This window comes from Episyrphus balteatus, chromosome 4 (genome assembly GCF_945859705.1).
Source record: "Episyrphus balteatus chromosome 4, idEpiBalt1.1, whole genome shotgun sequence".
NCBI classification, from domain to species: Eukaryota; Metazoa; Arthropoda; class Insecta; order Diptera; family Syrphidae; genus Episyrphus; species Episyrphus balteatus.
This window is the reverse complement of record NC_079137.1, coordinates 53,830,260-53,845,502: the sequence shown is the minus strand read 5'-3', so window position 1 is coordinate 53,845,502 and position 15,243 is coordinate 53,830,260. Positions and strand designations below refer to the sequence as shown.

Here is a 15,243-nt window from a genome sequence, read left to right as displayed (position 1 = left end):
GCAGACGGCATTGTCATGTCCGTATTTCCAATAGAAAAAAAAAAATTGTAATTTATCTAATGAATAAAGGAAGAATCTAATCTAATCTACTAAAAGTTTTTTTATTTAACTTTAAGAAAATACTATATTTTTATGTCTCTATTTCTAGAATTAAAACTAGATATTATTTTGCTACAGATATCTTTCACGAAGCTAAGTTACTTGTTGCAGGTAAATTTCCGATAAGACTTCTCGCTGAAGTTTGCAAAGGCTTGAAGAACAAAAACAAAAAAAAAACAAATAAAGTTTGTTGCTCAGCTCTTTTGTTTAGATTTGACAACCAATTATGATTGCTAAAAACTATAAAACAATCTTATTTATTTATTTTCAATATGTGTTATGTGTAGTTTTTTTATATACAAATTTTCAAAAATGTTTCGAAAACTGATCCGTTTTCAAAAAATTGATTTTCCAAAAAAAAAAAATTTTTTTGGTTTTCAAATCCAAAAATGATTTTTTTTTTTAATTTTAACATAAGATGTACGAAAACATTTTTGTTCAAAAACGCCTTTGAAATCGGTCATGTTATTTTATGAATCAGACATCACGAAAACGGTTCTGAGGCAAGTAGGGTAGAAGGGGGAGGATTTGCCAGGATTTAGGAAAATTGACTTAACGCAAAGTTTTTACGTTTGTTTTAATTTTTTTATATCTGATATTATTATTGACTTTATTATCTTCACTTAAATATTTTTTTCATCTTGATATATTAATTATTTCTATTTTTAATAATTTATTCAAAAAAACGAAAAGTGATGTGGCAAAGCCTCCCCAGATGGGAGGCTTTGCCACGGGGGTGGGGAGGCCCGAATAGCACAAAATACGATTTGCAACAAGATTTTTGTTGCATTTGTATCATACTGAGGTTATCTGAAACGAATGCCGTTGTAACTCAGTTTTATTTTTGTACCCAAAAAATTGTTTGAAACTTTTTTATTCGAAATGCTGTTTATAGGTTTTAATTAAGTTCAAACTTGTTTCTTTAAAAAATCAGATGTTGTTTAGATATTATAAACAAGTCTCCAAGTTAAAAGTTGGTAAAAAGTTATATTTACTCTTATTCAATTTCGATTTTGGTTTCTTTCAACTAAAATGTTGATAAAACCTTTATGCAGCATTCTTTTATAACAAGTGAGTAACTCAATTAAAATCTTTAGTTTTGAATAATTTTAAATACATAAAAAACGATTTAACAACATCACTCAAACTATGATACTAATTAGAATATTTAAGGATGGAACAAAATATTTAAATAACATTGGAATGGTTCAAGTAGTTGGTAAAAGACAAATTAAAATCATTTTTTGTACCAACAATACAATTTTTAAGAAAGCACTAACTTTTTTATTTCCCTTTACAATCTACATTTTATTCGATGTCTTTATTAAACAAATATACTTGAACTTCCTTATTGAGCGTTAGGGTGGGTCGATTTAACTTAAGTTTTTTTTTTTTTTTGACTTCGGTCATTTATAAAAAGTTGTCACTGAGTGTAAAATATGAAGGAAAAGTTATATTTGACTTTTAATTCTCACTCTAGGAAAAATCTGAACAAATGAGTTATGAATTAAAAAACATGAATTGTTTAGCTCTCCATTTCCATAATTAGTTAAGGTATTTGTTAACAAAAAAGTATTTAAAAGTTGATTGTTTTTTTTTTTTATTTTTCACTCAGTTAGACATACCTTTTTGATAACATTCTATCAATGGTTTATATCAAAATATTAAAAACAAAATCGATCCACCCTAGTATACAGGCATATCCCTTCTTAGGTGGTGTTTTTGTTTTATTTTAGTTATTGTTCCACAGTTTAATGAAACAAAACAACCAACATACAACAAATAAACGGTCATAGAATTAAGCACTTAATCGTTGTTATAACATAATATGTAGTGTATACAATTTCATGTTTAAATATATTTATTTTGTTTTTGTTTACAAATAGTTTGATTAAACATATATGCCAAATCAAGAACTGATTCAAATATAACATTCAAACATAAATGTAACTTAATAGTAAATATGATTTTGTATCTTTGTCATTCAGGGATGTTTCTGTTTTATGCTGGTTTTTCAGTAGTTTTGCTTAGCAAATGTCAAACTAAGAAAAGTTTTCAGATACAAGAATCAAACATCAATGTAACTCAGTCGATTCTATGTTTTGTTGTCTTCTTCTTTACCCAGTGTTTTTTGTTTTATTCTGGTTTATTAACAGTTTGGTAAAACCAAACTGTCAAGGAATCATTTTTTTTTCATCTACAACATTAAGATATACAGTCAGCGTCTAATGAAAGTTTCACATTAATTGGTTTTCAAAGAAAAAAAAAACCTTCCTAGCTATTTCAATTATTATTGGTACGTATATGAATTTATTTTATCATATTTGTTCAAAACATAAAAAAAAAAAAAAAAACATATTGCAGAGCAATTCCTCTCAAATCTAAGACTATTATAATAATAATTATTATCATGCGAAATCATTTAGCACGTTTTCATACAAATATTTAACCGGTTTAATGTTAAAAAATCATTAAGTAGGAACACATGAATAAAACTTCCAAACTATTAAAATAAAATTAATGGACAAATCTAGACAAAAAAGAATTTTAAATGTAAGCTGTTAACTTTTTACTGACACTGACTGTAGCTCAACTGTTTTGTTTTTCGTTCAAGAGTTTTTATTACACTTAAGTTTTTGAAAGTTTGGTTTAACAAATATAGAACTAGAATTACAACATTTTTTTATGTATTGAAGTTGAAACAACAACGAGTTCCAAATGATATTATAGTTATGTTTCTGGAGCTCCGAATTATAGTTTTTGTTAATTCCATTTTGCCAGATGATGCTAGTTGTAGTACTTAGTTGTAAATCCATGGAAGCAAAACGAAATGTTATTATATGCCAGAGTTGCCTAAGACAATAAAACAAAATTTACAGGCCAGAAAACAAAAATTGTAGATTTCTGGATGGAAAAACAAAAATATTTTAATATTATTACAAATACCAACATAATAAAAAATTAAATTTTCACATATAAAAGTCATATCTAATTTTGATATTTTTTTAACAATTCGTTCCATATTTCAATAGATGCCTAGAAAGTCAGATGTTTTTTTAATCGAAAGTGATTGCAGCCATTTTGTTTTTTATTAATTTCATATTTATTGTGTTTTTAAAAAAGATGGCAATTAGCATTTGAATTTTTAATGTGACTTAAAATAAAAACACACTTAAAGTGGAAAATAGGAAAAATGTAAACAAAAAATACCCATGGCAAGCCTGACAAAGTATAAACTATAAACTAGCATATTTCTCTGTTGCACCAAAATTGTTAAATGGTTGAAAGGGATTGTTTTACAACATTAAGTTTCTATTTTGTTCAAGTTATATGTTTAATAACATGAAAGTTTTAATTTGAAATTCTCTTGTTTTAGTTCGGTTTCTTGCAACAAGCGCCATTTTGACTTCCATCAAAATTCGAAATGATTTAACGTGATGAATTTTAAAATGATTTTTCATATTCTTGTTGCTGTTTCATATTAAATTTCAGTGGAAAGAGTTGTTTATTCCATTTTCTAACATTACCCAGTGTTTTTCCAACTTTTATACCTAAATACAAAAAATTATTATTTGTTAATTTTCAATTTATTTCTCCAATTTCAATAATTTATGTGGCGCGTGAATTTTATAGAGGCAAAACATTAATCTTTATGATAAAAATAGTAATCGCATTACAATTTCCGTTCATAAACGACTAAAACTTTCATTTTCAATCATAATTATTATACGTATTATATTGATTTAGTACTTTAGACTTTTATCTTTTTTATAACATCATAAGACATAAACATTTTATGAGAATTAGAATAACAACTTTTGGGAAACTTTTTAGATGTTTTCGAAAACAAACACTTCATTTAATTATAACAAATCCTAACAAAAATAATAAAAGTCACTACTTTCTTTAACATTTCTACAACATAAGTAAAGCTGATGTTCGACTTCATTCTTAGTTGCACACTTATTAGGTTAACTTTCATGAAACAGTTTTTAGTTCAGAAAACACAAATAAGACCAAGAAATAACAAAATTTAACCTTTATAAAACAGAATTGCCACAAATTTGTTGCAAATCAAGAGGGGAAATGCGGCTGTTCGGGTTACAATATTGTATAAAAATATGTTTCTGAAATTAATGGAAAACAATTAGATTGTTTAACTGGAGTTACATCTGCTAAATTAAAACCCATCTGTGCTATTCGGGGGGATTGCCAGTTACCTAAATATCAAAGTTAATACAAATAAAACCAATAATCATAAACAAAACTTCTTTTTAGCTGAAAACACGAAGAAGGGATTGATTTTTTAGGATTCTACAAAAACAAATGGCAAATGTACCCCACATGCTAACCTTTCGAAAATTTACTTATAACTTTTTTATAAGTTAAACAGTAAAAAAACCACTTCTACACAGCATAGTAAACATAATTTTCAAAAGATTTTTGTATGAAATAGTAATTTAACCAGACAAATATTTAAAATTTACGACGGTTATGTGCCTTTCATATTTTGGTTCTCAACATTAAAAAACTATCACAAGCGTCTAATTTATTTCGTGTCTAGCCAAAAGCTGTCAAACTTTTTATTTTCTCTTTTGGCAAGAACCGTTAAGTTTTGTTCTAAAAAAACCTTTGAATTTTTATTTTACTCTTAATTTGAATTTTTTAAAAATAATGACTCATGTCGATTTTTATTTAGGTATTCTTTCAATCAAAATAAAATATTATGTCAATATAAATATTGACAGCTCAATCAGCCAAATTGGATTCATGTTCTTCATCAAAAAGTCCAATTCTGTTGTTCTGTTGTCAGAATTGTTACTTCTTTATACCTAAAATTCCTTAATTGTACCACATTTTAGACATCTTTTTTTTATATTAATGTACTTTTTCAATTTCCACATGTCCCCCATAATGTAGAGTCATTGTACTTATTTTTCTTTCCATAAATCACTTAGTTGTGTACACGCAAATATCTAAAAATTTGACTATCTTTCCCCCGTATTTTCTCTCCATTTTCTATCTGATTCTTAATTTCGTAACAAAATACACTTTAAATGCAACATTTAATGCGGAAATAGCCTTCACCGTCGTTAATTAGCTTTGTTTAGTTTATACTTTGGTTTTTTCGGTCTCCGCATTTTACACTCGTAGGTACAACATAATATTATTGTTGCTTTTCGTGTTTTGTATGTTTTGTGTGTTAAAAATCACCCCAAAACTATACGTGACTAAAATAACCACACCACGCAAGTGTTAGCGTGTCACTAATCACCTCAATAGCAGCTACAAATCAAATTTCAAACAACAATTACTGTGCCCGCCCCCCAACGACTAAAAACTAACTCTACGACTCTACGACGACGAAGCGAAGCTATGTGAACAAACTGTCGAACGTTTATACGAAAGACGACTCAACTATCAGACAGACGGACGACGGATAAAACGGACAAACGGAACGGACGAGAGGAGCATAACATTCCAAATGGGATTAATCAATTCTGTTTACCTGCATTTGGTTTTCAGATTGATTGAACCCAACCACCATCATAGAGCAAATTCGTTTCTTGTCCATGCGAACGATCAACGAGTCCATTTACTTCATCAACTCGTTTCAAAATGCAAATAAGACTCTGTGCTGTGTGTTGCCCACAACGAACCAATGAGCAACCCAATGTTTTCAAATAAAGCGCTTTTGCTTTTCATACTTTCAGTCAGCTCCACTCGGCTTGTATGCCAACAAACGACGACGAAGAGTATGATGGTTAAATGGGATATGAACTCTCGGACAATGGCCAAGCCGGCTATATGGAACTATTATTGCAACTACTTGCAATTCTTGGCCATTATCAAATCTCGGTAATATCGACAGAAGCGAGAGAGGTGGTATGGAAATCCCTTCCCGTTTCAAAGTAAAGCAAAGCGATGCACAGTGGGCCCATATGGCCTTAGGCGTCTCAAAAATCTGTAACTTTGTTGTCTTTTGAGATAATTGCTTCAAATTTGGGACATAATGCCTTTGATATTATAACGAATCATTCAACTTACTTTTTTTTTAATTAAAATTATTTTTAAGCTTTTAAAAATTAGTCAAAGTTCAAAAAGTACGATTTTCGCTTGATTTGGGTATTTAAAAATATCTGTAACTTTTTTGTCTCCTGAAATAATTAAACCAAATTTGGAACATATAATCTTTAATGTATCAGAAATTTTGAGCTTTGAAAAGCTAGGCAAAGTTCAAAAAGTACAATTTTGGCTAGACTATGGCGTTCCAAAAATCTGTCATTTTTTCGAGTCTGAAAATAATTAACTCAAATTAGGAATATATTACCTGAAATGTTTAATAAATTATTTGACACACTGTTTTATTACCTAATATTTTTATTTAAGTATTAAATGTTTATTCAAAGCTAAAAAAATACGACTTTGACTAGGCTAGAACGTCTCAAAAATCTGTAACTTTTGTATCTTAAAAGATTATTTTCTCAAATTTTGCAAAATAAGATAAAACTGGTTTCTTAATTTTATAAAGATCTTCCTTTCGTGTCTTAAAATTACTTAATTATTTTTATGAGTATGAAATATAGAAAAAATACATTTTAATGTAGTTTGTTTGTGTTACGTTATTTGAAATTAAAGCTATTTTATTGAAAATTATAAGAAAAATATTGATTATACTCATTTTAAATAAAGTCGTTTGTAAGGTAAAGTGAAATAGTCGAAAAACTGAGCTTTTGAGAAAAGAGCAAAAAAAAAATAAATCACAAAAAAAAAACTGGTTGTCAATTTTCACGAAAATCCTTCTTAATTAAATACTTTAAACAGCTCTTTTGAAAATCTTCGAGTAAAATCAAAATCAGTAAATAAAATTTCTATCTAACTTTTTCCATAGATGAAATTTTTTTCAACAGTTACAATATTAAATTCTAACATTTTTCTGCTACCTTAGACTTTTTCTAATAGTACAATGACTGAATTGTTCAATATACAAATATCTTCAATTTCGGGTGCATATACTAAGTCTAAGAGCCCACAGCAAATTTTGGGAGATGAGGCATAGCGTATAACCAAGATGTGAGAATGCAGTTTTATAGCCTTATGCGTTCTAATAACGAATTCAAAAGTCTGGCAGCTTTAAATCGCGGCTTTATATGGTTTCCGAGAGGTTAAATATCGCGAGTTTTCCAATTAATGTGAGTAGGCTAAAATAACAGAAAATCACATTCTGAATATAAGGACTGTTGCTCTGTCATTTCCCCAAGGCCTAAAGACATCAATCTTGACAGTGCGATCAATAGAACTCAAGATATGTATTGAAACAGGTCAGGATGCACCAAAATACGTTTTTTTGTATTATGTCTTTCGACAGATATATCGTTCTCTATCAAAGAAAAGCAGATAAAAGCAGCCAATTCTTTTTGTATCTTTTAGTACATAAACCAAAGAACAAATTTGTGAAAAAAAGTAGACAGCGGAAGACAGCGGAAACATTTAAAACTCAATTCGAAATTAAAAAAATGCAAATAAAAGCTTATTGTGTGAAAAAAATAATATTAATTAAAAATGTATTTTTAAAAATTTTTATTTTCAGCAATATAAATAGCGGTTAAAATAAGCTTTCCAACGACATACAACACTTATATAATTTATTCAAATATAGTTTTGAAAACGTATCGTGAAGATTTGGTTTATTTTGTTACTCAAACAAAGTATTTTCAAGTGAAGACTTCAGATACAATTTTGCAATTTTAAAAATCAATTTTTAATGAAAACATATAGATTGACTTTCCCTTGATTCATTTCCGTAAAGAAATTACTAAAAATTAAAATTTCATAAAAACCATTTTTGAGACGCAAATGGTCCTTTGGGCCCATTGTGCGATGGTCAAATGCAATGGTTTTGGTTTTTGCATTGATTTGTCAACACAAAACAAAGTGGAGGGATAATTGGTTTTTGTGAATTTTTGTTTAGGTTTTGATAATTGTTTTAGAGTTTTGGAATTCGAAAAGGGAGTTAACTGGGCAATAAGCACTCATTCTCTGTTTCTGCAACATGTTTTTGGTTGAATTGTTCATCTTATAATGTATTCAGATTTTTGGTTTTAATTCACAACACAATGCAAAGCCATGTTAAGGTAGGTTACCTACCTACTTTCTACCTTACAAATTGCATCACAGTAGTTGTGATTCAAATATTGGGCATACGTTTTGAGAGAGGCTTTTCCACATTGGAAATTGGAATTTTGAAATAACTTTGCAAGTTTTTTGATTACCTTCGGAACATATTCAACACATTGGATGTCGTTTTTAGATCTGTAATGGTTGATTAAGTTTTGTGTTTGTCTAATTTAAAATTCCCATATGGATAACGATGTAACAGTTTTTACACAACAAAAAGAAACTAATTTTGGGTGCAAATTAAATAAAATTTGAATAGAAAATTTAAGTAATCGTATGTGAAAATTAGTGATGGGAACTATCGAATGATTTGAACTATCGATAGTTAGTAACTGAATGATTTGAACTATCGAATAGTTCATTCATTCATTCATTTATTCATTCTAATAAAAACTATCGAATAAAATTATCGAATAAAACTATCGAATAAAATCTATGGTATAAAAAACTATTCAAATGAAAAAACTATCGTTTAAGAAAACTATTCAAATAAAAAACTATCGCTTAAGAAAAATATTTGAATGAAAAAACTATCGCTTAAGAAAACTATTCAAATGAAAAAACTATCGTTTAAGAAAACTATTTGAATGAAAAAACTATCGCTTAAGAAAACTATTCAAATGAAAAACTATCGCTTAAGAAAAATATTTGAATGAAAAAACTATCGCTTAAGAAAACTATTCAAATGAAAAAAACTATCGTTTAAGAAAATTATTCAAATAAAAAACTATCGCTTAAGAAAAATATTTGAATGAAAAAACTATCGCTTAAGAAAACTATTCAAATGAAAAAACTATCGTTTAAGAAAACTATTTGAATGAAAAAACTATCGCTTAAGAAAACTATTCAAATGAAAAAACCTATCGCTTAAGAAAACTATTCAAATGAAAAAACTATCGCTTAAGAAAACTATTCAAATGAAAAAAACTATCGTTTAAGAAAATTATTCAAATAAAAAACTATCGCTTAAGAAAAATATTTGAATGAAAAAACTATCGCTTAAGAAAACTATTCAAATGAAAAAAACTATCGTTTAAGAAAATTATTCAAATAAAAAACTATCGCTTAAGAAAAATATTTGAATGAAAAAACTATCGCTTAAGAAAACTATTCAAATGAAAAAACTATCGTTTAAGAAAATTATTTGAATGAAAAAACTAACGTTTAAAAAAACTATTGGAATGAAAAAACTATCGTATAAAAAAAACTATTCCAATGAAAATAGTAACTAAATGAATGGATAATTTAAAACTATCGAATGAATGAATATTTTACAACTATTCGATAGTTCCCATCACTAGTGAAAATAGCTATTTAGTTAATTTTTACTTTTAATTTAAGAGTTTTCGTATTGAGATTGTGGATAAGATCCGTTCTTAGTTTAAATTTGTTTGAATTTTTGAAATTAAATAATTAAAATAAATTAACAATTTATTCAATTATTACTTCAAAAACAGTAAAAAAAAAAAATTCTTTTTTTTCCGGTAATATTTCTAAAATGGAGGTAAATATGTAGAATATTACTTATTTGAGTTCATTGAGTTCAGCACACCTAAAACCTTCAGAAAAGTATATTTTGGTTCTTGTGCTAAAAATGTTTATGACGAATGACATATTCAAATTTTTAAATTTAATTTTCTCTGTCGAAATATTTTGTTATGTCTCTAAGACCTGCCACGTAACAGGGTCAAGAAGTCGGAAAAAAAGACTCAAAAAATTAAAATTTAATAATTAATTTAAATAAAATTAGTTTCTAAAAATATTATGTATTATGTAATCAAGAAACTGTAAAATAAAATGAAAAGTCAAATACAATTCACTGAAAGCATTTTAAAAGCACACAAACATGATAGCTAAAATAAAGTGTATGGTGTATGAGTGATTTTTTGTTTAGGTATATTAGAATTTGAAAAATTTCATAACTTGAAACTTACCAACTAATAACCGCTCGTATGCGCATTTGAAAGATTTGTTTTTTTATTTTTATGAAATGGTTAGATATTCTGTAGGATTTATTTCATATGATCTGTTAAAGGTCATAAAGTAATATGTATACTGAATAGGACTCAAAGTAAAAAAGGATATAAGATAATGCTGACACACAATTTGTAGCTATTGAAATAAATCAACCAAGGTATGTTTGATATGAAAATATAACATTTTATTGACTTCAAACTTCATATAAAAAGTAATCATACAAAACCAATAAATATTCTGAACTGCAAATAAACTTGTTGTCCTTGCTTCGAAAATAAAATAAATACAAAAAAAAAACAGGACCTCGTCCACATTATTGGCAAATAAAATTCAGTCATCAACAAATTTTCATTTTGCTCTCAATTCTTCAAAACAAATAAAAATAAAATTCAAATCTTAGAAAATGAAATGAAATGCATTTTAAAGCAAATAAAGAGAAAAAATCCCATTGGGAAAATTTTCTACGGTGACTTTCTTTTAAAATGTGTTTACATTTAGTCCAAGATTTTTTCTTATACAAATCCTTATCATTATTTTTTTATATTTTGGAAAACAAAAATATGTTTTTACTGTAAACTCAATGATGCGAAATATTATGTTTGCGAAAATAAATTCAAAAATAGCTTAAAAGTGTATACAACTTGAATATATGCATGCTTGTTTATTGTAAGGATATGATAAATATGTATGTAAAATGACTTTTCGTATTAGTAAAGTTCTTGGCTTGACTTTATAGTTCATCATCATTGACATCAAACATCATCAAAATATTAAGAAGAAGAAGAACAATATTGATACAATATTCAAATAAAAGCCAGTCAAAAGTCAGTACATACATAGATAGATATAAAGTCAGCAAAAATTTTGAATTCTATTTCCAAAATTCTTCATCAATTCAGAGAAGTCCAGTTCAAGGAATTGATTCATGATTCATAAATTATGCATGAAGACATTGTCACTCCTTTGTGTAATTTGATTTAATTCCAAACTTGGCATGAAATTCCTCTAGGAAGGAAAGGATAAGGGTTTTCCTCTTCTTTTTTTTTTTTGTTCCTATTTGTTTACTTGTGATTTACGTTTTGATGAGCCTTAGGAAGAGCCAAACAAACATGACTATTCTGCTTGTTCTTTGATGATTTTTTTTTTTCCTTCTTATTCTGGTAATATCTGGTTATAAAGAGAAAAAACAAAAAAACAATTTGATTGAAAATCTAATAAAATGAAAGTGTTTTTATTTCTTATGAATTGAATGAAAACAAAGAAAGAACGACTAAATTTACTTAAAATACTAATAAAAATTTTAAGAAAAAATAAATGAATAAACAAAAAACTTGTTTTTCTTTAAGCGTTGTTAACATAAAATGAAGACATCTTAGAGAAAAAACAATTTTCCATTCAAACGAATACAAATTTTTAAAAATTGTAAAAAAAATATAAACATAAATCATCAACGATTGTAAAAATTATTTCTTAAAAATTAATTTTCGAGATATTTAAAGTTTGTTCTCTTTTTTTTTTTTGAAAATTTGAATAGTGAACCTACGAAACGAGATTAGATCAAAAGACACGTTGAATATTGATACCACAAAAAATATTAATTTTATAGTTAACATACTTCCCTCAATACGTTACAATAATGTCTTAAAGATTAAAATCTAATGTTTTAAAGATGAAAATTCAATAGTCACTGGGGTGTATGCGTACTATTTTGTTCAAATTTTTAAATACCTTTTTTTAATGAAAAAAATTGTATCCGCACAAGCCTTTGGTGTATAAATAAGACTAATTTTAAGATTAATAATAGCCGAACAATAAAAAAAAAGTTGCTTAATATAATCAAACATTAAATTTAATCGAAGAATTAATAATAAAAAAAAAAAACAACTAAATATTAAAATAACAAATAAATGATGATTTTTAGTTATCTATGTATAGTATATCACAGTGAAATAAGATCGTATACCTAATGAGAAAACAAAAATGATTTTACGATTTTAGTACCAATTTTTATTATTTTTTCAAATGAGTTTTTAAAAAACTCGTCTGAAAAGCTTGAGTACAAAAAAAAAATGTACCTATGAATAAATCTGTAAATCTACAATTTTATTTCAAGTATACTTACAAAATTAAGCCTTATTTAAATCTTATAGTCCATTGTTATGAAAAAGCAGTAAATAAAAAAAAAGGTACAACTTTTTTTTTATATGTAGGTTTTTTTAAATTGATCTTAAATGTAAGAAAACAAATTCTTAGCAATGAAGAGTTCATTTTTTTGTAGAAATATAAATAGAGATCTTAAATGTGTTCTGGAATTTTCAGTCAAGTGAGATTGACTGGGGAGACGGACAGAATCCCGAAATCCAAAATACAGAAAGAAAAAAATAAAAAACTCTTCAAAATTGTGTTTCACTGAAATTTTAACTGAAACATAAAATTAAAACCAATTAAAAAACAATTTAAACATAATATGTACAATCATTATAAGTTAAAAATTGAAACTCACAATTCTTTTGATTTTAGTTCAACGATTTTTCCAACTTTACTCAATCATAACAAAACACTGCTGAAAGCACAATAAGAACTTGAAATTATGTAAAAAAGAGGTATTAACGGAATCATACACTTATATTGTTTTTTACGTATTAGCACCTTAATTTCACACTTAGGATTGTTTTCGAAACCGAAATACCGAAAAATTATATAGAATGAAAAATTTGCGCAAATTTTTCATTTTATATAATTTTTCGGTATTTCGGGATAATATTCGGGATTTTGGGTTTTCGGAATTTTGGTTTGCAGGATTTTGTCCCCAATCCGATTTGAGATGTTGATAGTGGAAGTCAAAAGTATGGTTTTTGGTTTGATGAAAGATTTTGCAATCTAAAAATTTACCACTCTCTTATGAACAAAAATGAAAACAAACACAATTGATGTTAAGATTTTTTTCAAAACTATTGTGCTATTTAAAAAAAAATATTTGGTACTTAAATCGAAAGTTTAGAAGAATGCGCTTTTTATTTATTTTTTTTTTTATTTTAATTGTATTCCTAACTTTTGTGTTAAGCTTTTTGCTTTCTAGCTGACTTCAAAGTTATTTCTAAAGAAAAACATTGGTCTTCAATAATATATTTTAATTTACTACTTAAAATAAATCGTTTGTCTGGTTTACAGAAGTTTCGCTCTCTCTTGATTTCTGACTTTCTCATAAACTATTTGACCGATCCCAATGAAAATTTTCAAAAAAGTCAATTTTTCGATTTTTTTTAAATTTATTAATTTTTTTTTTAAATCCATTATTTCAAAACGGATGAATAAATTTACTTGAACAAAAAAAAAACACATTGAAATTTTCAAAAATTCCATATAAAAGTTCTCGTTGAAATTGTTGTACGCGAGAACTCTGCTATTGTAATTGTATTGTAACAAACTTAGAAATTATTTACGGCCACAGCACTGTTTTCTCCAAACCCATTGAAAATATAAATTTCTTTAATGATTTTATGCTCTAAAAATTTTACAACAATCTCTGTATGTTTGAAAATCCACACAAGAAAAATTGAAATCTTAACCTAAAAAAAAAATCAGAAAAGAAACCTTATGAAATACCTCATTTTCATTTAAAAAACTTATGCCACTTAATCAAAAAAATGTTTAAAATCACCGAGCGAATATGATGATTAACGATAGAGAGTGAAAGTAAATAATCCAGTTTAAATAAAATTACATCCATCAGAAGGAATTTTCAAAGTTACAAAAGGCAACACGGCAAAGAGAAACATTTGAAAAATGTGTCAAAATATATATGTAAATGACGAAATACTTTCTTTTCACAAAACCAAAAAACGTGAAAAGGACAAGAAAACTTGAAAGAGAGAGTAGAGTACCTGTCAAAAAAAATCTTTAGAAAGGTGCTATACAATATCTATAGGAGCTCTATACAAGCTTTATACATGGAAGTATACTTACTTATATGTTTTCTAAGATGTGAAAATATTTAACGTTGGCTGCGTAATGGGCCCAATACAAATTGCTCTTAATTTAAAATGTTTCCCAGACTGAATACCTTTTTCTTCATATAGCAGCATATAGTTCCTATACCCTTTACGAATACAACAAGAAGAAATCTACGTCTTCGTCATCGTCATCATCGTCTCCCAGGTATTCATTCACTTTAAATAACTTTCCGAATACCCGGGGGTGTAATTTATTAAACTCGAAATGCACCAAAGTAGATTTATTCTGGATCTGCTGCTAGATTCTGGAATGTGTGGATTCTGATGCTGATGGAAATGGCTGAAGAGATGGAGCGAGAGTGTGTGAAAAAGCAGCATGGTTGCGGTTTTCTTTTCCTTCCACCGAGAAGTAAAAGCATCCTAACGGATGCGGAAACAAATTGCATGTAATTTTTTTGTGAAAGCTCTGTATTCTCTTGTTTTGAGAAATGTATTCCACTTTCTGCAAAGTTTAATGGATTATACCGGTTTTTGGTTGGGAGTATAAGAAAGAGTAATCGAATGTGTTGCCAACTTTTCCACTCGAATCGGAGACAAGCAATGTGAAATATTGTCTTCACTACCTAGATATTTTACGGAACCCATCAGCGCCAGGCTTTTGTTTTTCTTACTCACACGAGTGTCCTGTTTTTTTTTTCTTGCATTTTTAAACTTTTTTAGAATTTTTGAAATGTGTGTGTTGGAAGTTGGATCTTATGAAAGTTAGAGTTTCAAAGTACGCGGAATTCGGGAGGATACGAACTTCTCTTCATTCAATCATGTGGTTACCCAAAAAAAAAAAAAAAACGAACTAAAACATCGCCATTTATTTCCTTTTTAAATTATTCAAACACAGGTGGGCACATCATATGAGTGTATGGGGAGGTACATTTAAGCCAAGATAAGGTATATTTTTATTCGAGGAGATTTTGATGAGTTTCATATGTCATTTTGATTTTGATATGGTGGATAATTTTAAACAAAAATGGTTAATCAA

At 27.4% G+C, this 15,243-nt stretch overlaps 1 protein-coding gene across 1 annotated transcript in view; it reads left to right on the top strand.

Annotated features, from left to right (window-relative positions):
* Positions 1–2,903, top strand: part of LOC129919261 (uncharacterized) — a 33,061-nt gene extending 30,158 nt beyond the window's left edge. The window contains exon 2 of the mRNA XM_056000115.1: positions 2,796–2,903. Within this exon, the coding sequence (XP_055856090.1) occupies positions 2,796–2,903 (108 nt within the window). The remainder of the gene's footprint in view (positions 1–2,795) is intronic.
* Positions 2,904–15,243: the final 12,340 nt, after the last annotated feature.